Here is a 23,488-nt window from a genome sequence, read left to right as displayed (position 1 = left end):
GTTGGGGAATGGTCTAGTTTTTATTTTTGTGTCTTAAAATACATATGTATGTGTATAATTCACATATATGTATATATATATATATATGTGAGTGATGTTCAAGTAAGTCTAAGTAAACCTCCCGGCAGTGCATATGAAACCCACAATTTTTTTTTCAAATTTTTATATCAAACTGATGTACAGAGAGGTTACAGTTTCATACATTAGGCATTGGATACATGTATTGTTTGTTACCTCGTCCCTCATAGCCCCCTCTCTCTTCCCCCTTTCCCTTTCCCCCCATGAGGTGTTGAGTTCACTTAGACCAAACAGTTTTGCAAGTATTGCTTTTGTAGTTGTTTGTCTTTTTTTACCCTGTGTCTCTCAATTTTGGTATTCCCTTTCAATTTCCTAGTTCTAATACCAGTATACATGGTTTCCAATATACTCAGATAAGATTACAGAGATAGTGTAGGTACAACCACAGGAAGGTGATACAAGAACATCATCAATAATAGAAGCTACAGATACACATGGGACGTTGAAAGTAGTTACAACTATGATATAACAATAGTTTCCATAACATGGAGTTCATTTCACTTAGCATCATCTTATGTGTTCATAAGGGTATAGCTGTTGGGCTCTTGTGATCCTCTGCTGTGACTTGCCTAAACCTGTACTAATTATTCCCAATAAGGGAGACCATAGAGTCCATGTTTCTTTGGGTCTGGCTCACTTCACTTAGTATAATTTTTTCCAAGTCCTTCCATTTCCTTACGAATGGGGCAATGTCATTCTTTCTGATAGAGGCATAATATTCCATTGTGTATATGTACCACATTTTCCTGATCCATTCGTCTACTGAGGGGCATCTGGGTTGGTTCCAGATTCTCGCTATGACAAATCGCGTTGCGATAAACATTGTTGTGCTGGTGGCTTTACTGTGATTTTGTTTGTGTTCTTTTGGATACATAACCAAAAGTGGGGCTGCTGGGTCATAGGGAAGCTCTATATTTAGCCTTCTGAGGAATCTCCATACTGCTTGCCAGAGTGGCTGAACCAGTTTACATTCCCACCAACAATGAAGTAGGGTTCCTTTTTGGCCACATCCCCTCCAACAGTTGTTATTGTTAGTTTTCTTGATATATGACATTCTTACCTGGGTGAGATGGAATCTCAATGTTGTTTTGATTTGCATTTCTTTTATGGCCAGTGATGTAGAGCACTTTTTCATATGTCTCTTGGCCATTTTCATTTCCTCATCAGAGAAGTATCTTTGTAAGTCTTTAGCCCACTTGATGGCTATTGGTTCTTTGTGGTTTTGTTTTGGAGGAAGGTAATTTTTTTTACTTCTGCATATATTTTAGATATGAGGCCTTTGTCCGTTGAATGGCCGGTAAAGATCTTCTCCCAGTCTGTGAAACCCACAATTATATCTCCATCACCAGTTCCTCGGATCTGGCTCACTCCAAGGAGATTCAAAAGACATATTACTTATTGTACTTATCTTGATGTGTGTGTGTGTGTGTGTGTGTGTGTGTGTGTGTGTCTTTCTGTGTGTGTGTGTGTGTGTGTGTGTGTGTGTTAGTACCAGGGCTTGAACTCAGGGTCTCAACCTTTCACTTGGCTTTCTTGCTCATGAGTAGAGCTCTAGCTGTTGAGCCACACCTCCAGTCTGGCATTTTTGCTGGTTCTTTGGAGATGGGGTCTTTTGGATCCTCCTGCTGGGGATGGCTTGAAGCTTCAGTCTTCCAGGTATCTTCCTGGGTAGCTAGGACGGGGGTGATCCAGAGATGTGCCCTGCTCCTTGGTGTGTCTGTGGTAAGAAAGGAATCAGCCCCCTCAAGAGGTAGTATTGTTGTGTCTTGTCATCTTTGGCTGAGTGTTCTCAGTGTATTCTGACTGGATGGTCTCGCGTGTTTGGAGAAGGTGGATGAGACCCATAGGGCCCAGAGGATATGGCAGGAATATAACATGTATCTGGATTGGTGAGAAAAAGAAAATGAGACAATTCATTGGCAAAAGAAAAAAATCACAATGGATACCAGGAAATATTCAGAACCAAACCCCAAAAGAAAACATTACTTGATCAAAATCTGTAAGAAGAAGTTAGGGCTGGGAATATGGCCTAATGGCAAGAGTGCTTGCCTCATATACATGAGGCCCTGGGTTCAATTCCCCAGCACCACATATACAGAAAATGGCCAGAAGTGGCGCTGTGGCTCAAGTGGCAGAGTGCTAGCCTTGAGCAAAAAGAAGCCAGGGACAATGCTCAGGCCCCGAGTCCAAGCCCCAGGACTGGCAAAAAATAAATAAATAAATAAAAGAAGAAGAAGGAGAAGTTAAAACAACACAGAGGGAAATTTATAGCCTAAAATTTTTAGGTTAGGAAAGAGAAGCTAGATTTTAATGAGCTAAGAAAGAACTCAGCAAAAGCCAACTTTGAAGGTTGGGGCTGAGCTGAATGAGTGGAAGGAACAGTGGACTCTTAGTGTAGATGACAAAGCCACTATATTGCTTGAGGTTTAAGCTTTTTTTACAACCCAACTTTCTCTCAGCCTTCTTCAAGCTTTGGCATTCTGTGGTCTCTGATTTGGTGGTTTCTCCTCAGTGGCTGCCTTTCTGATAAAGTATAAAGGGAACTTGTGGCATTGTCCCTCAAGTCAGCCTTTCTATTTTCTATATGAAGGTGACTGTCATTGACTGCAGGCCGGGGGACTGAAAAGAGTGGTGGAATGGAACAAATGCAGGTTAAACACTCAAACCCCTAGAAAGGCTGTGGCTGCTGTTCACTGCTCAAGTGCCTCTGGGTGGAGGCACCGTACTCAGCCCTTCCTGTATTGTTTAATTTAAGCTACGTCACATCTTTCCAACAATGTAGTGTGCCCACACTATTTGTGAACAGTGTACCCTTAAGGGCTAGAAAAGATCTGAATGCAGGTCTGCATTTCTCGGCAGCATGTGCACTTCTCTCTGTTGTCAAATCCAAGAGTGTCACGTGGCTTTGCTCTGTTAACAGTTGTTAGGAAACATAGGCTAGTTTCACCAGCTGTAATAGCAGCTGTGTGCGAGGCTCAGCCAGCTGCCACCACTGCTAGGGCTGAGGTGTCAGGGTGTGCTCTGAGATGCTTGCGCCCATCACAGTGAGGGTGTGTGTGTGTGGGTGTGTGCATGCACACACACACCTGAGCTGGTACTGAGGCTTGAACTCAGGGCCTGGGGGCTGTCCCTGAGTTTTATCAAGGCTGGTGCTGTACCACTTGAGAGCCACACCTCCACTTCTGGATTTTTGGTGGTTAATTAGAGGTAAGAGTCTCAGGGACTTTCCGGCCTAGGCTGGCTCTGAATCTCTCTCCTCAGAGCTCAGCCTCCTGAGTAGCTAGGATTATTGGTATGAGCCACTGGTGCTAGGTTTAACTTGAAAATGTGTGTGTATATATGTGTTTGTGCTGATACTGGGGCTTCCTCTCAGGGTCTGGGCACTGTCCCTAAGTTATTTTGCTCAACGCTAGCACTCTACCAATTAGAGATACAACTCTCTTGGATTTGCCTGCCATCACTGGCTTTGTATTGCTGTCCTCAGATCTCAGCCTCCTGAGTAGTTAAGATGACAGGTGTGAGCCCCCAGTGCCTGGCTTAACATTTTAAAGCAAGGAAATGTACCAGGCCTACAGAGGATTCACTTGATTTGTGCAGGATAAACAAGGTGTAGACATTGAATGCCCAGGCCTCTTTCAGTTGCTGCACTGATCCAACTTGAGCTCATCACTCATTTGCTTTTGTTTGTTGGTTTTCATACCTTTTACAATCAATTCCCAAACAGCGAATTGTTTCCTTTTGGATAAAAAAGGGCAGCAAGCCAAATGTATGTATGTAAGGAAAGAGAAATACTATCCTTTCTAGGCTCCCTGTTCAGGGAAGTTCCACAGGGCTTGGGGAGGTGGCCAAGGATGTAGATAAGTTTGGGGAAATGTAGAGTTCATCATGGCTGGAGGACCCGAAAAGGCTGGTGCGAGGCGGGTGCTGGGTGTCCGGTGGGAATGCTGTCTAAGGAAGTGGGCTGCTCTGTACACTCTGTAGAAAGACAACAAAAAAGGGCCCTAGCTCCCAGGACAGAGGAAGGATAAGAGTCATGGGCTGAAATGCATGGGATGAAGAATGAATGGTTGTTAGTCCATGGTGAAGTGAAGTCAACGTGGAAAAGGATTAGGGCCAGGCTTACCTGGCCATTTTGGTGCTCATTTGTCTCATTTTCTCCCTCCAGACTCTGCCCCAGCCTGGCAGTCAAGTGGCTATCTAGCATCAGCCACCATCCTGATATTTGCCTTTGTAGTCTTCCTCTGCCCTGGTTCACTCCATTTCTTCTATCAGATTTCCTCTACTTAGTTCTTTAGACTGAATATGAGAGGTGAAATTTCCTTCTTTTGCTCTTTCTCTCTGTCTGACTCCTACCTTCCTCCTTGACTCGGTCCCTCCCTCCTTTCCTCCCTTCCTCTTTCTCTCTCTCTTCTTGTTGCTGTGAGCTTACATGCTTTCTTAACATTTTCACTTATGGCTTGTGCTTGGTCACTTGAGTGACAGACAGCTCCACTTCCAGATTTTTGCTGGTTAATTGAAGATATAAATCTCATGAACTTTTCTGCCTGGGCTGGCTTTGAACCATGATTCTCAGATCAGCCTCCGTAGGATTCTGAGATCCTTCTAAGTTTCCTGAGTAGCTGAGATTACAGGCATGCAACACCAGTGCCTGGCCATAGTTAAATTTCAGAGCATGTTTAAAACTGGTGTAAAATCCTGAGTTAGTCACTATTTTCCTTCCAAATTTTGATGTCATTCTTTGTTCAGCTCATGCTCTACTACTTGAGCCATGCCTCCAATCTAGACTTTTGCTGGGTTATTTTTTTGTAGGTGTAGTCTTGTGAACTTTTCTGCCTGGGCTGTCTTCCAATGGCAGCTCTCTGGATCTTGGCCTCCTGAGTAGCTGGGATTATAGGCACGAGCCACTGGTACCCAGTGAAGTGACCTCAATTTTAAATAGAATAGTGAGAGTTGTTTCATCCAGAAGACAGAGTTAAGCAAAGACCCGAAGGAGAAGAGCCAAGTGGGGGCAGGGCAGCCTGTGCAAAGGCACGGAGGTAGAGAAGAGCATGCTCTATGGAGGAACAGAAAGCTGCTCTGAGTGGGGTGAGTGAGGGGAAGAGGAGTTGACATCAGAAGTGGAACCTGGGCCCAGTGTCACAGAGGGGGATTTTTGTCCATGTCAAAATAGCAATATTTTGGATATCTTTGGTTAAATAGAATATAGGATTAAGCCCATTGTGTGTGTGTGTGTGTGTGTGTGTGTGTGTGTGTACTGGGGCTTGAACTCAGGGCCTGGATGCTGTCCTTTAGCTTTTTTGCTCAAGGCTGGCACTCTACCACTTGAACCACGCAGTCCATTTCTGCCTTTTTGATAGTTAATTGGAGAAAAGAGTCTCTTAGACTTGCCTTCCTGCACTGTCACTGAACCTTCATCCTCAGATCTCAGCCTCTGAATAGCTAAGATTATAGGTGTGAGCCACCAGCACCCAGCCTTCGTCCTACTTTTTACCCATTCTTTGGTGTGTTATGAGAGAGTTCAGGTTAGAAGTGTGCTCACTTCAGTATCCAATACTCTATCAACTACTTTAAACTCAGGTTTGGCTGCTTGGTTTTCTGGCTTTTTATTGTGATAGAAGAGAGATGTAAGGTATTGCAGTAGAGATTAAATGTCTGTTATGCTAAATGCTTGGGCCACAAGTGTTTCAGATTTTTTCCTTCAAAGTTTGGATATGTATAATAAACATCTTAAGTTTTCATTTGTGTTTCCTATACACCTTATGCAAGCAGACTGAAGGTAATTTTATGCTAGATTTCAAATAATTCTGTGCATGAAACATAGGTTCCATGGCCTGGAATTTTATGTGTATGGAATGCATGGTTTTAGATTTTGGCTTTTCAGATTGAGGGAGGCTCAGCTGATGCTTGTGGGAAGGCCACCTGTACCACACCACCAGCCTTTCTGAATGAACAATGGCCTTTGCTTTTCCCATAGGCAAGAAGGCTACTAGATCTTGCCACAGTGAAGGCCAATGGCTTGGCTGCCTTCCTTCTGGAACATGTTTGGGAGTTGCCAATCCCATGGTCCCTGCCTTTTGAGGGTATGTATGTGTTCCTCTCTGTTAATCAAAAAGGGAAAGGAAATCCACACAGATTTGTAATTAAAGAGCAAAGCACAGAGCAACACAGATTTCCATAGATTGCTACACAAACTTTCCTGAGACTCCGTGTCCTCCTGGTAAGGCTAGCACAGCCACCTGGCTCAGTAGGCTGCTGTGTGGACCATGGGGATGGAATCATTCATGTTGGCTTTTCCTCTCCCTACTCTGCATGGCCTGCTGATCCCTGAAGTCCCCACGGGAGGAGACTCACCATCAGTGCTCCTTACTATTCAGTTCACATCAGCTGTGCTCAAAAGATACAGATACACCAAGTCAGGGTTGGAATCTCTTGATCTCTAAAATTAAGCAACTCATGATCAGAAACTCATGAACCAAGTAGACTGTCTGTCCCTGGCCACTAGCCCAATTGAAGAGCCTGTGAGGCTTGGCTAGCAGAACTGGGGCACAGCTGGCATTCTGTCCTGCTGGGTGCTTTATGGCATTCTCAGCCCTGTGTGAGAACCCTGAGAAGTAGGGGTGATTTCCACCTATAGACATGGAAACTGGACAGACAGGTTGAGTGATGAGGTCTAGGAAGATAGGCCTGCCAGTCCCCGCCTATACTTTCTGTCTTCTTAGAAGAGGAAATTGGCAGTTGCTAAGACCAGATGCAAACTTGGTACTCTTTTGAGTCTTGTTAGCACATCACTGAAGGGGAAGCTCTTAGGTGCTGGAGCCCCTTAAGTATTGGCCTGATGCAGTGTTGGATTTGCCCTAGCCCCTGCCCTTTGAACATCAAACTAGCCTGTGAGCTGGATGGCTGGGGCCCAGGGTGTGGCACTCAAATGTGAGCAATCTTATCCAAGAACAGGATATAGGTATCAATGCACAGTGCCTGACACACTCCTTGGTGAACGTTTGCTGATGACACCATTAAGCACAGATAGCTGCAGAGACATTGCAACAGCATGCCATGGGACAAAATATACTTCTAAAAGTGACACTAACATATGTTTTTCTTTAAAATGAAAAATTTTTAGGCTACTAATATTATTGGTAATGGCTGAAGACCTGTACTAGAAGTCAGAGTATTGAAAAGGAAAATGTGTGTCTTATTGCACTGGATATCCAGCAGGTGGGGGGGAAAGGGGGCGGTGAGGGAGAGGGGGAGGGGAGGGAGGAGGGGGAGAGAGAGAAGAAAGAGGAGAGAGAGAGAGAGAGAGAGAGAGAGAGAGAAAGAGAGAGAGAGAGAGAGAAACAGCACCAGTTCTGGGAGCAAGAGAGGCATCTTACCTTGGGTAGGGTGACACATGCCTGTAGCCTCAGCCACTTGGAGGATTGCTTGGAGGATAACACAACACAACTCTGTCCCGTAAAAGAAAGAAAAGACATGGCTGTAGGATACCTGTTTTGCATGGTTCTTCCTGTGCTGCAGTAAACGGAGAGCTCTCTGTGTGGAAAGTCCCTGCTGGCCTCTGAGTTGAGAGCAAATGGGCTCAACCACCATATTGAAGGCCCAGTCTGGGCCTCTGGGTCGGCACTTCCCTGTTTTCTCAAAAGGAGAACTGAAACTTGCAGGAACTGGTTGCCACACACTGGTATGGGGATAATAAAGGCAAGCGGCCGCTTTGCATGCTGGTGTGTGTGTGTGTGTGTGTGTGTGTGTGTGTGTGTGTGTGTGTGTGTGTGTGTGTGTGTGTGTGTGTAGATGAGGACAGGAAGGCAGAACCAGAGAGTCTTGTCCAAGTTGTGTGTGCATGCACACACACACACATGCATGGGGGCACACACACCAGTACTGGTGCTCTAACTCAGGGCCTGAGTTGTCTCTTACCTTTTTCACTCAAGGCTGGTTAATTGGAGATAGATAGACTCTCATGGACTTTCCTGCCTGGGCTGGTTTTGAACTGTAGTCCTCACATCTCAGTCTCATGAGTAGCTAGGGTTCTAGGTGTGAGTCACCGGTATGTGGCTTTGACTACTTCTTTTCCTCTAACAAGGGGGATGAAATGAAGGCTTCAGAATGTTCTGTGTGTGTCCTCAAAGTGCATGAGTGAAGGAGCCAGGGCCCGAGGGCCGCAGGCTCTTCTCTGCCCAGCAGTAGCTCAGCATTTCCCCAGACAGTCTCCCTGCTTGCCCAGGTTCCATCTCGTCCCCATTCCCCATTCATTCAGCTCTTCTGTCTTGCAGCTTCTGAATGTCAAAAGTACATATCCAAGTTGAGGACCACGGTGTCTGCTCAGTCTCGCTTTCTCAGCACTTACGATGGGGCAGAGAATCTTTGCCTGGAGGATGTCTACACAGAGAATCTCCTGGAGGTCAGGACAGAGGTGGGCATGATCGGACCATCACAGAACAGCCCCGCCACCCTAGGCCTGGAGGAGCTCTTCAGCACCCACAGCTACCTCAATAAAGATGCCGACACTGTGCTAGTGGTGGGTGAGGCAGGCAGCGGCAAGAGCACGCTCTTGCAGCGGCTGCACCTGCTCTGGGCTATGGGGCGAGACTTCCAGGAATTTCTCTTTGTTTTCCCATTCAGCTGCCGGCAGCTGCAGTGCATAGCCAAACCGCTGTCCTTAAGAACACTACTCTTTGAACACTGCTGTTGGCCTGATGCTGGCCAGCAGGATATCTTCCAGTTTCTGCTTGACCACCCTCACCGTGTCCTGTTGACCTTTGATGGTTTTGATGAGTTCAAGTTCAGATTCACAGACCAAGAATGTCACTGCTCTCCCCAGGAGCCGGCATCAGTTCAGACTCTGCTTTTCAACCTTCTGCAGGGCAATCTGCTGAAGAATGCCCACAAGGTCCTGACCAGCCGTCCAGATGCAGTGTCAGCCCTGCTCCGGAAGTTTGTGTACAATGAGTACCAGCTTAGGGGCTTCTCAGAAGAGGCCATCAAGCTGTACCTGAGGAAATGTCACCGTGAACCTGGCATGGCGGACCGCCTCATCCAGCTGCTACAATCTACCTCAGCCCTGCATGGCCTGTGCCACCTCCCTGTCTTCTCCTGGATGGTGTCCAAGTGCCACCAGGAGCTGCTGCTGCACAAAGGGGGCTCCCCAACGACCACCACAGACATGTACCTTTTGATCCTGCAGCATTTCGTGCTGCATGCCTCCCTGCCAGATTCTGCCTCCTGTGGCCTGGGCCCAGCCCTCCTCCGAAGCAGGCTCCCCACCCTGATGCACCTGGGCCGCCTGGCTCTCTGGGGGCTAGCCACGTGCCGCTATGTGTTCTCAGCCCAGCAGCTCCAGGCAGCACAGGTCGACTCTGAAGACATTTCTCTTGGCTTCCTGGTGCATGCCCAAAGTGTGCCAGGGAGTGTGGCACCCCTGGAATTCCTGCACATTACTTTCCAGTGTTTCTTTGCAGCCTTCTATTTGGTGCTTAGTGCTGACACATCAGCAGCTTTACTCAAACATCTCTTCAGTTGCCACCAGCCAGGCAGCTCACCACCAGCCAGGGTGCTGCTCAGGCTGTGTGTCCAGAGCTCCAGGCTCAAGGAGGACAGCGAGTTGGCTCTGCTGAAGAAGGCCGAGCCTCACAACCTGCACATCACAGCAGCCTTCCTTGCAGGCCTGCTGTCCCAGGAGCACCAGGTCCTGTTGGCCCAGTGCCAGGCATCTGAGAAGGCCCTGCTCCGATGCCATGCCTGTGCCCGCAGGTGCCTGGCACGAAGCCTCCGCAAGCATTTCCATTCCATTCCGCCAGCGGTGCCTGGTGAGGCCAAAAGCATGCATGCCATGCCTGGGTTTGTCTGGCTCATCAGGAGCCTATATGAGATGCAGGAGGAGCGGCTGGCACGGGAGGCTGTGCGTGGGCTGGACATCGGGCATCTCAAGCTGACATTTTGCAATGTGGGTCCAGCTGAGTGCGCGGCCCTGGCCTTTGTGCTACAGCACCTCCAGCGACCCATAGCCCTGCAGCTGGACCATAATTCTGTGGGAGACATTGGTGTGGAACAGCTGTTACCTTGTCTCAGCATCTGCAAAGCTCTCTAGTGAGTGTTGTGGGTACAGTTGCCCAGGTGTATGGGAAAGGCCACTGTCAAAGCCGGTTGGGATCAGAAGTCTGGAAACTCCAGCTCTGTGCTTCACAGGCCAACCACTGCCTTCCTGTTCTGGGTCTTAAGTTCCATATGAGATAGTGAAAGCTACTGAAGCATCCTTTGATTGTCCTGTGTGCTGGGCTTGGTGCTATACTTTCCAGAATGAACTTATCAGATCTCTACTCTGGGCTGTCAGCAGGGATGTTATTAGCCCTTTTATCCTTGATTTGAGGCTCAGAGAAGTGAAATAACTTGTCTGGAGTCACACAGGAAGTGGCAAGTGTGGGTTGTTTATTTTTAAATTTACTTTTATTTTTCTGCAGGTCCTAGGGCTTGAACTCAGGGCCTGGGTGCTGTCCATGAGCTTCTTTTGCTCAAGGCTAACACTCTACCACTTGAGCCACAGTGCCACTTCTGGCTTTTTTGGAGTAATTTATTGGAAATAGGAGTCTCACAGACTTTTCTGCCCAGGCTAGCTTTGAACCTTGACTTTTGTATCTCAGTCTCTTGAGTACCTGGGATTACAAGCATGAGCCAAATTGCCTGGCTCAAGTTTGGGTTAAAAAACCCCTCTCTTTCTGGTCCTGACAGGCCTGGTCCTCTCAGGGAAGCTAGCTGTGGATGCACTTCAGCAGCTCTGGGAAAATCTCAAGGTCTGGGGTTAAGTCTGTGTGGCACAGCACATCAGAGATGACTTGTGCCCCATCAGCCTTTAAAATCCCAACCAGAGCCAGGCGCCACTGGCTTACGCCTGTAATCCTAGCTACTCAGGAGGCTGAGATCTGAGGATCTTGGTTCAAAGCCAGCCTCTGCAGAAAAGTCCCCATAAGACTCTTATCTCCAATTAACCACTAAAGAACTGGAAGTGGAGCTGTGGCTCAAATAGTAGAGCGCTAGTCTTCAGCAAAAGAGCTCAGGGACAGCACCCAGATTCTGAGTTCCAGCATGACTCCCCCCCCCACCCCCCCACACAAATATTTCAACCCAATGGGGATTTTAGGACTTGAGAGACAGAAAGTGGTTGGGGAATCTCTCCCTTTTGCCATTACCCATGCTGCTTTCTGCCCTGAGGCTGGAAATGAGAGGGTTTGCTCTTTGAATCATGTGTCCTTGAAGATGTGGGCCTTTCCCCACGTTTCCCCACATGGGGGCAAGTGAGGACAGAGGATATGCCCATGTTTGGTGATGAGCATCAACCCCCCCCCCCCAACTTCCTTTCTAGACTCTAGAAGGGGATGTCCTGCTGTCTAACTAGACCTGTTAGAAAGGGGAAATTGGGGAGGACAGTTAAAATCTATTCACAGCTGCCAGATGCTGAGGGCATCTGGTAATCCTAGCTACTCAGAAAGCTGAGATCTGACAATCATGATTCAAAGTCAGCCTAGGCAAGAAAGTCTGTGATACACTTACCTCCACTTAACCACCAAAAAGCTGGAAGTAGAGCTGTGGCTTAAGTGGTAAAGCACTAGCCTTGAGCACAAAAGCTCAGGGACAGTGCCTAGGCTCTGAGTTCAAGCCCCAGGACTGGCAGGTGCACAGACACACGCACATGTGTGTACATATCCATTCATAGCATCCTGAGGCTTTTGGGCTACTTCCAAATAACTTTGATTGACCTTGAGCAAAGGAAAAGGCTTGAATGTATTAGATGGTAGATCTTCTCTGTGGCCAAGCAGCATGAAACAGGCATATCTACCTGAAATGGTACAGTGACCTTTGTTAACTCTAACATTGATGTCATAAGTTTATGACACAGTATGCTGCCAAAGTGCTGTTCATATATACAGTTAGTATATAATAGAAATTTGAATATTCACATTGGGGTCTTGAAGGAAATATATGACCCTTAAAGTGGGGAGAGTCCACCAAAGGGACTGCCCACACAGATGAGGCCATGAGTTAGGAAGGATACAGAGTTAGGAAGGGTCCAGGGTCCTGGGGTTCCTGCCAGGTAGAAGTGGTCTGAGGAATGGGGTGGGGGTGGGACTACTTACTAGTTGCGTGGAAGCCTAGAGAGGACCATCTTAGCTCCTGAAGCTTTGAATGGTGGGGTTGAGGGGAAGAAAGCCTGGTTATTTCTCTCCCTTCAGGCGCTGGCTGCCTCAAAGAGCCTGAAGTTAGCTGAACCTCATGGGGAGGGAGCAGGCTGCTTGCTGTCGTTTTGGAAGGGAAACAGGCAGCAACTTCCTAGGATCAAAGCCCAGGAGAGAGAGCAAGATTGGAGAGGGGGAAGCGTGTAGAGAGGGACAGTGTGGGAAAAGGGTAGATCTGGACAGACAAACAGAAGATGGAGGCCAGTAGAGTAGTTCATTCCCTTGGGAAGGAAGGAGGCTATTCTGATGGAAATTGAATGTGTGTTTTCTTTGCAGTGGGCCCTTAGTCTTTGTGTGTGTGTGGTGCACACACACACACACACACACACACACACACGTGCACCAGTATGGGGGCTTGAACTCAGGGCTTTAGTTCTCACTAGGTTTTCTTGTTTGGGGCTGGCATACTACCACTTAAGCCATACCTGCAGTCCAGCTTTTTTTTTTTTTTTTACTGGTTAATAGTAAATACAGTATGTATTGTGGACTTTTTGGCCACAGCTAACTTTGAATAGCAACCTGCAGATCTCAGCTTTCTGAATAGCCAGGATCAGACCAGTTCTCAGAGGAATCCTTGAGTCCCAAGAGGTCAGGCACCCCTGGCATTCTTGACGGGATCCCTTCTCCTCAATCAGGGATGTTCTTGTCATCCCATAGTATGCAAAGGGGCTACAGGTAGCTGGATTTCTCTCTCTGTTCTCAGAGAGAGAGGCTATCTTGTTTCCAGCCTGATACTCAGACTGAAGTGTGCAAAGATTCTGTGGAAATGCAGATTCGGGGACTTCTCTCAGGGATTCCTGTCCAGTAGATTTAATGGGTGAGGCTGACAGTGTCACTTGTGACTCAGGTGGTCTCACTGTGAGAACAACTATTGTAAAAGAATCAGCTTGGTTTTTCCATTCACACTTCTATGATTTGGATAGCATCCCCTTAAGGTCCATGTGATAAAGACTCGATCTCCAGGATGGCACCATTGGGAGTAGGCCCTTGTAGTAGGTCTTTAAGTCATTGCAGGTGTGCCCTTGAAAGGAATCATGGGATCCATCTCATGGAATCCTTTTCATCCTGGCCTTAGGATGTAGGCTGTTTTTCAAACACTCCCACTGTGATGTGTGCCTCCGCACAGGCCCAAAAGCAATTGGATCTATGGACCGTGGACTGGACTCTCCAAAACGAACCTTTTCTTTTTACAAATTAATTATCTTTGGTATTTTGTTACAGTAGCAAAAGCTGACTAACACAGCAATTTGTCCTTGATTGAGTTCTACTGCTCCTTGTTTTATTCACAATCATAGGATTGCTATGTGGGTATTTTGTGTGTGTGTGTGTGTGTGAGAGAGAGAGAGAGAGAGAGAGAGAGAGAGAGAGAGAGAGAGAGAGAGAGAGAGAGAGAGGAACAGGCAGCAGACATACAAAGATTGAAAGAGGAAGGAGGAAGGGGGACTTACCCCGCCCTCACAGTGCTAGGCTACATTGCTCCCACTCTGTGTGTTTCCATGCCAACCCAAATCCTCAGCCTCTATAAAACTACAAATGCAAAGTGCCCTATGCAGGTTTCTTTAGACCTGGCTCTCTGCCTTTAGGGTGATAGGTTTCAAAGTTTTCACTGTCACTTACAGTGAGAGAGAGAGCAAGTTAGAGAACCAGACACATGGTGTGTGGGATTGAAACAAAGCTTAGTGAATGACTTTCCTAATTAATTTGGATATGCTCTACTCTCTTTTTCTGTCTTCTATTTCAGTTTTTAAAATGCTTCTCAGGACTTTCAAAATTGGTTTTATGACCCACAAACAGATCACACACCTGCAACCTGCAAACCACGGATCCCCAGGGCCCATGAGAGGTGACATGGTGACTGCATGGTGCTTTGGTTAAGGCTGGGATTGCAGCCATACTACTTAGGCTCAACCCTATTCGTGCTGAGGCACTTCAGCAAAGTTACTCCACCTGTCTCTGCCTCAGTTTCTTCACATTATAGTAGCACCTCCTACATGGGCTGTGGTAAGGATTATGTGATGTTGCTATTGGGAAGTACCCGGGTCAGTGCTAGGAACTCACCGTGCTTTTGAGTGTCCATGGGTACTCTGATCGTATGCTAAGTGCTCCAAGGGCTCTGTGCACAGCCCAGTGAGATAGCAGTGCCATCATTCCTTCTTGTGAAGGGAGAGACCAGCACACAGTAAATGGCCCACCAATGGTCAGCTGATGGATGACCACTTAGAGCCTCCAAAGTGACTGAAGATAAAGAGTCATGTGCATGCAGTTAAAATATACAGATCCCTGTTTCTGGGTGTGTCTACAGGTATGAAATCACCAGTCCTGGGAAAAGGTCTAGGAACATGTATATTTTAGGGGCTTTCAGATGACCTGATGACCAGGTAAGATTTGGAAATGGTGCCTCCTAGAGGCTTGCTGGAAGGGATTGCTCTGCAGGATGTTGCCCTCAGCAGTGACAGGAAGGCCAGTAGGGCTTGACTAACCACACACAGCTCCATGCATATTCCCAAGGTTTGGTCACTTGTCCAACTGGTCTACCATCTACTGCTTGCTAGAAAATGGTGATGACAGATGTCCCAGTGGTGGCCTGCCTGGTTCTGGCTGTACCTCTCCCACAAGCCATACCCTTTCTGCCTTTGGACCCTTTGGGGGATTGCTGTGATGGTCATTGCCTTTAGCAGAGATGGGAACTGGGCCTGAAATGTGATCCAGTATTCTTCAATCAGAGTTCTAGGTCCCCAGTCTTTGGACTGTCCCCTACATGATCAAGTTCCTAGCTCAGAGATACTGATGGGCTCCCAACTTTCAGGGGTGTTCTGACCCGTGGTCATTCCCAGAAGCAGAGAGGTTGACACTCTACTTTTAATTGACTTTATGCTGTCTGATTTATTTGTATGTTCATTTATTTATGTTTTTAGTTTGCGAGATAACAATATCTCAGACAGAGGCATCTGCAAGCTCATCGAACATGCTCTTCACTGTGAGCAGCTACAGAAGTTAGCGTAAGTGGGCCTGTGCTGTGGACACTGGATCCCGTGTCCTTGAGTCTTGTTTTTTGCTGTGTTGCTGGGCCAGCTGAGTGGGTGATGAACTGGGCTGCAGTGTTGTCTATCTAGGGTGGGTAGGGTGGCTCCTGGGAGGAGAGAATGGGCACCCCTGGGTATCATCACTTCCTGGCCACATGCCTTGTCACCATGTCCCCTCTCCTCTGAAATTTAACAGTCTGTTCAACAACAAGTTGACTGACGGCTGTGCGGATTCCCTGGCCAGGCTCCTTGCATGTAAACAGGACTTCTTGGCATTGAGGTGAGCTCTGGGTTCCCCCAGTCCCCATGACCAGAATCATCTGATCTCCACTGAGGCCTGCCTCACGTGGCTTGGGATCCTTTACTGCACATAGGACTCCCTAGCTTTGAAGATTTCCTGAGAATTAGGATTTCCTGCCTGCTGGAACATTAGCCCCAAGGCAAAGAGGAGTTTCCAGGCCTTTTTCTTCCTGTGTCAGGCTCGATGAGTGTCAGGCTCTCTGGGTTACTGATGGTACACTGAGTATGTCCTGCTAAGGGAGGCCTGGTAGTCCCTTACCACCACAGCTGTGGCATTCAATTGCTCGGATGTCCCCCCAAGCTCCTTTGACCACTCTGAGTAGGCAAGGGTTGCGCTTCAATTCCAGAAGTCTGCTGCTCTCTTCCAGAGCCTCCTGGTCTCACTGGAGTCTCTCTCCTACCAGATGCCCTCAAATGCCTTCCCAGCTAGTCCCCCTCCCACCTCCTCTCCCTCTCCTATCCTCCTCTCTCCTCCTCTTTCTTCCCCTCCCCTCACATTTTCCCTCCTCTGCTTTCCTTTCTTCCATCTCTTCTCCCATCTCCCCTCTCATCCCCTTCCCTCACCTTTCTCCTCTGCTCTCCCTTCTTCTACTTCCATCTCCTTTCCTACCTCTCCCCTCCACCCCAACCCCATGTCTCCCAGAGCTATGTGATGCAGTAACTGAAGACAGCAGCTGGGCTGGGTTGGGGGAGCTGTCATTTTTAACTTGGCTATATATCTCAGGCTCATCCAAGGCTACGGAGACCCAGGCCAAGGTGCCCTGAGAATCAGAGTCTGTTCTGCCACTACCACTTGCTCCCCCAGGCTCACCTGGCCTATCCAACCAGGGAGAGCTATGGGTATCATAAGGGTGGTGGATTCAGAATTGGAGGCCCAGGTTTGTGGCCAGTACCTGGTCTGACTTGGGAGCAATGGGTTTGGAGCAAGGATGCCCACTGTGAGGGTTTGGAGGCTAGAAATCCCTGTGATTTGAATACTCATGAGCTTTTGGACCTTGGATCAGCTGAGTGTCTCTGCCTGAGAGTCTCTCTATAAAATGAGGATCATAATTATAGCCGTCTCATGGGTTGTTGTGGTGATGAATTTGATGAATTGAGTTAACATGCATGAGGAGCTGGTGCAGTCGAGGCTGTTCTTTATATAGTCCGCTCAGGGACTGAAGGATCATGGGTAAATTATATAAGCTCACAGCTTGTTATCTCTGTTTTAGTCCGCAAAGGATTGGACGTGCAACAAATGTATTAGGGAAATGCCTGTGCGAGGAAACAAGGGAAGGGGGCTGGAGTAAGCAGGGCATCAGACCCTGAGTGGAGGAGCGATACGGGGAAGGAATGAGCAGCAGGGAGGAAGCACGCTAGGCTTTGGTGCAGCTCGGAGAATTTGCAAGGCCATTGGGGCACCCTCAAGTCCTGTTTACCCAGTAGGACTCCCATGAGTCTTGATTAGGGCTGTCTGCTGCTGGGGGCAGCTTGTGGAAAGCAAGCCTTGCTGCAAGACCTTAATGTTAATTTCCAGAGCCCAGCATGCCATGCTTGTGGCCACCTCCAGGAAACTGGTTAGAAGCGTTTCAGGTGCATTTCCATGGTGCCACACACCTTCTCAAAAGGGATAATAATGATATGTGCCCTATATGGTTGCTGTGAATCAGAGAGGCTTAAAGCCCTTCACAGGCACCATGGCTCACACCTGTAATCCTAGCTACTCAGGAGGCTGAGAGCTGAGGATCTGTATTTGAAGCCAGCCCTGGCAGGAAAGTCCATGTGACTCTCCAATTAACCAGCAAACAAAACAAACAAAACAAAAACCTGGAAGTGGAGTTGTAGCTCAAGCGGTAGAGCACCAGTCTTGAGTGCCAAAGCTAAGAGACAGCACCCAGGCCCTGGGTTCAAGCCCTGTTTCTGGAACACAAACAACACTTCTCTGAACTCACAGAGGTGGCTGGGTTTGGTTGTCCCCAGAGGCCTCCTTCTCTTGCTGAGATTGCTCCCCAACTCCCCAGCTCCTAGCAGAAGTAAAATGCTCCTGCGGTGACACTGGATCTGGGAAGTTCATGCAGTGCATTCTGGGGTGTAGACTGAGGATGGCTGAGGTTAAGGGGAAAGAGGTTAAGAGGAAATCTTAAGTCATCTGCGTCCCTTCCAGACACCAACCTCCCAGGATAGCTCCCTACTATAGGTCCTGTCCAGACTGGTGCTTTGCAAAACAAGCCACTCCCACTTTGCCAGTGGACTATAACGTTGAAGTGGTGGGAGCTGTCTGTAAGCACAACTAAGGGGTACACAGTAGCCCTATGGTGGGAGAGGGTTCTCAACCCAAGGCTCTGTCCCGTCCAGCCCTTGCCTCTGGCTGTGCTCTCTCACCCTGCTTTATCTTCCTTCCAGGCTTGGCAATAACCACATCACAGCTACAGGAGCCCAGGTGCTGGCCCAGGGCCTCAAAGACAACACCTCCCTGCAGTTCCTGGGGTAGGCTGGGGTTCAGGGCCCAGGGGCCTGGGAGGCAGTTTGAAGAAGGATCAGGTGGGTAGAGAGTGAGTGAAGCTGGTGTCTTTGCTTGATAAACAGGAAGTTCAGCTTGGCAGGGTAGGGGCAGCGTGGGCCTTGCCCTGGGGATCTGAAGCCCTCTAGTCCTTGGGGCTGAGGACCCGGCTGTGGCTTAGAATCACTCTGTATTTCCGAAGAACCTCACCAGACTGCAGTTATCTGTAATCGAGCCAGAACACTTGGCCTAACAAAGGATAAGGAAAAAGATGAGAAAGGATTTGGGATGGGAGGGGCTGTTCTAGATCCTTCAGAGTGACTGCCCACTGTTGGGCCCTGATAAGTCCTGCCGGGGAAGGGAGAGAGTCCAAGCTGAGCAATAGGAGGGGGTCCCACATCCAGCAGGGCTGCAGAGGGGAACTGTCTCTGTCTGTCCCCTTAGTTTTCACCCATGCCAACCCCAGCAGTCCCTTCCCTGTCCTATGTGAGCTACTCACATCTGACAAGAAGTGGGAGTTTCAGAATCCAAGACTAAGGAGAAAACCCTAAGGCTCAGGTGGTTAGCTCACTTCCACTTCCGTGGCAGGGAGGTTGCCCACCAGCTCAGCATGAACCAGGAATAGGACTGTCTTGTGGCAGAACTTTGCCTTTCTTCAGTCTGCATTCAAGAGCCACCCTTGTGCCCTCATTTTATGAGGAAGAGCTGCATAGTATCCCACCACTTGGATGCCCTTGATTATTTATTTAATGTCTCCCTGCTTAGAACAAACTATTCCTATTTCATTTTTGCAATTACAGTGTCTCATCCATAGAGCATAGAGCAATGTTTACACGCAGCCAGAGCTCAAGAAGTATTTACCTGAGGAGGCAAAGAAGTACAGTGAGCATCTCATTCAGCTGTCATTCATAAGCAGCTGGATTGGGAGCTCTACCTTTACAAAAGGGATATGTCCAAACTACAGTGGGTCAGAGAGGAGGACCCAGAATGTGGAGGAGCTGGACACCATGAAGAACTGGGTATTTTAAGAATCCATAAAAGATAGGGAGCTAGCTTGGGAGAGAAGAGTTAGCCTTGTCCTGTGTGATCCCTAGGTAATTACAAACATGGAGCTACCAGGAAGAAAACCTGGTACATGTCAGGGGGAAACGGTCACAGTCATGTGAATTGCTATTGGGAATGGGTTTCCAGTCTTTGAGGGTATGGGGTAGATGGGACCCCATTAGTAAGTCTGTAGATTAAAGCTAAAAAGTCTGAGTGAAGTCTGGCCATCCCACACCAAGGATGGCAACAGAACCACTGTGCTGGGATCCCAGTGCCCGATCAGAATTCTCTGAAATGGATTGCCCAGTCCTCAACACTGGGGTGTAGCATATAGAACATACAGTTGGTGCTCATATACATTCTTTGTGGCCTCTATTGACCTTTTCAGGTTCTGGGGCAACAGTGTGGGTGACAAAGGTGCCCAAGCCCTGGCTGAAGCCTTAACAGATCACCGGAGTCTGACATGGCTTAGGTAAGCTACAGGTTTTTAGTGAATTGCTACAGGAAGGTCCAGGAGAGGAGGGAAGGAGGGATGTGGGGAATATTTTGGGGGTTATTGAACTTCGTTTCTAACACCCTCTCTGGTGTATTAGGTAGTACGGTGAGAAAGACCATTGAATTTAGAGTCAGGGAACTTGAGACTGTCTGAGTGACTTTAGGAGTGACTCCTCCCCTATTAGGGTCTCGATTCTCTGTCTGCAAATTGAGAATCTTGAGCTTTAACAGTCACTTTTTACCTTAAGGATTAATTCCAATCCATTACTATTGGTGGCCCAATGTGCCATGCTGGGAAGGATTCTAAAACCGCTCCTGGTCTTAAAAAGCACTGTCATCTATTAGTAGTATCTGAAATAGAGCAGACTAGGAGGGTGTTGTTCAGTGTGCCTTTCATTTTGCCTGTCATTGGTAAAATTATCTCCAACTTCAAGGTCCCTCCCTGCTCTAACATGTTTTTGTTCCATGATTATGTCCAGCCTGGTGGGGAACAACATTGGCAGTGTGGGTGCCCAAGCCTTAGCACTCATGTTGGAGAAGAACATGGCGTTAGAAGAGCTTTGGTAAGTTTGTGAGATTCCTCTGCCCTGGGGGGGAGGGGGGCAGGAAACAGCTGGTACCGGAGTTGGAATTCAGGGCCTTCTGCTCTTGCAGTGGCATTTTCTGCTCAAGGCTGGCTCTCTACCCCTTGAACCCTACCTCCACTTTCAGCTTTTTGCTGGTTAATAGGAGATAAGAGTCTCACTCACAGATTTGTCTGCTTGGGCTGATTCAGAACCGATCATCAGCTTTCAGCCTCCTGAATAGATAGGATTACAAGAGTGAGCTACTAATGCCTGGGTCCAAGCCTTTGTTAATTGCCTGACCTTAAACGTCATCAATGGGAGCAGCTATATACATAAGAGGAAGGTGGAAGGTTGAGTAATTTTGTCTTTTGTTTTGTTTTGTTTTGGCCAGTCTTGGGGGCTTGGAATTCAGGGCCTGAGCACTGTCCCTGACTTTCTTTTGCTCAAGGCTAGCATTCTACCTCTTGAGCCACAGTGCCACTTCTGGCCTTTTCACTTTATGTGGTGCTGAGGAATTGAACCCAGGGCTTCATGCATGCTAGGCAAGCAATCTACTGCTAAGCCACAGTCTCAGCCCAACTGATTTTGTCTTTTGTAGTATGAAACCTATAAATCCTAGGGTTAATGTAATTATATTTGTTGGTTTGCTGGTTTATTTACTGCCTGAATATGATATAATGGTGAAGGCCACAGACTTGGGAATTATACAAGCTGTGATCTTAGGTAAGTTAAATATCAATTTCTGAATTTCAGGTTTCTCACCTGTAAAATAAGACTGTTTCTAACTATAAAAAGACATTTGTAAGAGTTAGGTAAGGTAATGCTTGTGAAGGACTTAATATAGCCTGGCATGTGTGTCAGTTCTCCTTAAGTGTTAAATTATAACTGTGGCAAGCTTATTGCTACAGTTGCTGATGCTATGAAAACAATCTCTCCTAGTCCTCTGGCTACTACTAGTAAGGACATTTTGATATTTCAAAGTGATTTTGAGTACCTAAGACCTCTGAGTATTAAACCAAAGTCACCTTGAAAAGTGAATGGAGCACGGGGCCCTGCAAGATGACCCTTGATGTGTGCTTCTATTGTTGACTTGAAGTAGATCCTGGACTTACCCTCTTTTAGATGCTGCTTGTAGAGTCTTCAATTGCAGGGACATCTTGCAGATTCTAGATATATCAGGGAGAGAAAATGCCGACTGCTTGGTATTTCTAGGAAGCAGAGAAACACTAACGCATAAGCATCGCTACAGAGCAGATACTATAGCTAGGCAGTGGCTGTTGGCAGGGGTCACTGATGCTGAATTGTCATTGATTATGTCCTCATTGGATTGTTGTTGTTTTTAAAGAGTGGCATCTTACCATGAGTGTATCACTTATGGTTACTATTCAAATTAAAACTTATGACAAATTAAAATTAGCAGCATTTATTTGACCAAAGAACTCTTATGAATTGGGCAGCACTCAGAGCAGGGATGGGCTCAGAGAGCCCCACATAGCAATGTGGGCAGGTGGTATTGACTGTTATGCCCAAGTCGCGAGACGACCACCAAGAAGACCACCGAGAGCCAGACGTTCTGAAATGCAAAAGCAAGGCTTTATTCAGGCGGGCTGCAGCTCGGGCCTCGTCCTATACTCTGATGCAGTGGAGGTTAGGAGGAAGGCCCTGAGCTGAAATTTCACAGGGCTTATAAAGGCAAAAAACCACAAAGTTACAGCAATCAGGTGTTCAAGCAAGATTAGGATATAGGTACAAATCTGATTGGCTCAGGGCTGGAGACATTCCGTGGCGGTTAGAGTTAAGCATTCCCAGGCAGTTAGAGTTAAGCAGGGAGTTTCCTGGTACAGGGGGCTCTGTGGAGAAAATTCTCCTGCAAGCCTGGTGGTCACTGGGGAAGCTGGGCCCTAATAAGCAAGCTTGTTCTGCTAGCCGGGATAATTGGTGGCCTGGGTTACTCATAGTTTAAACAGTCAACAAAATGGCTACTGCCTCAAAAATGGGGTTTACTTCAACTCAACATTGACAAACAGGAAAAGGAATCGATATTCAGAAACAGTCTGATTGGTTACAGCTGCTCATTTGCCTTATTTGGGTATGATGTGAAGAGTTGGCAGCCTGTGATTGGCTGAGACTTAGTTACTTGTTACCAGAATATAAGCTTAGTTAGGTTGCAGTTTGTTTAGGTATTAAATTAGATTGTAGCTTGCTGCATAGGAGCATGTGGAAGCAGCATCTAACCAAATTTACTCTAATTTAACATTGCACTAGGCTTCAGCAGTGTGGAGCTGTTATGGTGTCTACAAAAGACTAGCAGGGGCCTCGATTCTCCTCATGGCAGATTGCTTCATTATCACAAGATGGCTGCTCTGCCTATAACAACTACTTCTGTATTCTGGGATCTACTCTGTATGTCTGAGAAGGGCTAATGGTATATGTCAGCTGGCTCTTGTCCTTTAAAAAATTCCCATGTATCAATTTCACGTGGCTAACCCTAGCTGCAGTGGAGAGGGAAATGTAGGTGGTTTTCTTTGTTTTGTTTTGTTTTGTTTGCCATCCAGCACATGGCTGTCTGAAATGAAGTAAGTGTTCCATTAATATGAAAAACAAAAGCAAGGGTATTGGATAACTGGGGATGACAGGTCTTTTATGTAGTAGTGCTTTGGAATGAATTCCTTGCACAGATGTCCTGGAACTGAGAATGATACTTTATCTGAAAGCTTGGATTTTCGAAATGGGGTTGGGGTGGGGCACATAAGGAAACTGTTGCTGACATCCTCTTCTGCTGTAAGTGTTATCAGATCAGCTGGATTTTCTCTTTGTTCTTCAGTCTGGAGGAGAACCACATCGGGGATGAAGGAGTGCATTTGCTCGCCGAAGGACTGAAGAGAAATTCGAGTTTGAGAGTCCTGAAGTAAGGACTCTGTAAGCAGGAGCTGGGTCTTGGGAGCAGGGTTGCAAAGCAGAGCTCAGGGCAGCGTCTCAGCCCGGATAAGGAGAAAAGCAATGCGTGTTGGTCTGGGAGGGGAGGGCTACACCACATTTGGCAGTCAGTATGGGAGGTGGCCCCAGGAAGTGTGGGGCCACTATCGTGGGGAAAGGAAGGTCACCAGTGGAGGTGGCATTGAGTCAATAAGCACAGATGAGGCTTCCTGTGTGGGCTTCACACACATCTGGTTACCACCCAAACAATACACCTGTATCTCCAAGTGCCTGACCTCCATGGTGCAGGGGGCTCTGTGGAGAAAATTCTCCTGCAGGCCTGGTGGTCACTGGGGAAGTTTC

General features: G+C 47.5%; 1 protein-coding gene across 4 annotated transcripts in view; it reads left to right on the top strand.

Annotated features, from left to right (window-relative positions):
• The window catches only part of Nod2 (nucleotide binding oligomerization domain containing 2), a 36,987-nt gene that overhangs the window by 7,419 nt on the left and 6,080 nt on the right, over positions 1-23,488 (top strand). For 2 of the 4 annotated variants that reach the window (XM_048355626.1, XM_048355625.1), the window contains exons 3-10: positions 6,053-6,158; positions 8,349-10,161; positions 15,218-15,301; positions 15,522-15,605; positions 18,008-18,091; positions 19,537-19,620; positions 20,123-20,206; positions 23,034-23,117. In XM_048355626.1, the coding sequence (XP_048211583.1) occupies positions 6,053-6,158; positions 8,349-10,161; positions 15,218-15,301; positions 15,522-15,605; positions 18,008-18,091; positions 19,537-19,620; positions 20,123-20,206; positions 23,034-23,117 (2,423 nt within the window). Of the gene's footprint in view, positions 1-6,052; positions 6,159-8,348; positions 10,162-15,217; positions 15,302-15,521; positions 15,606-18,007; positions 18,092-19,536; positions 19,621-20,122; positions 20,207-23,033; positions 23,129-23,488 lie in introns of all 4 variants that reach the window. The other 2 variants (XM_048355628.1, XM_048355627.1) reach the window with 2 other exon arrangements.

Source organism: Perognathus longimembris, chromosome 10, assembly GCF_023159225.1.
Source record: "Perognathus longimembris pacificus isolate PPM17 chromosome 10, ASM2315922v1, whole genome shotgun sequence".
Taxonomy (NCBI): domain Eukaryota; kingdom Metazoa; phylum Chordata; class Mammalia; order Rodentia; family Heteromyidae; genus Perognathus; species Perognathus longimembris.
This window is presented reverse-complemented; position numbering and strand designations above follow the sequence as displayed.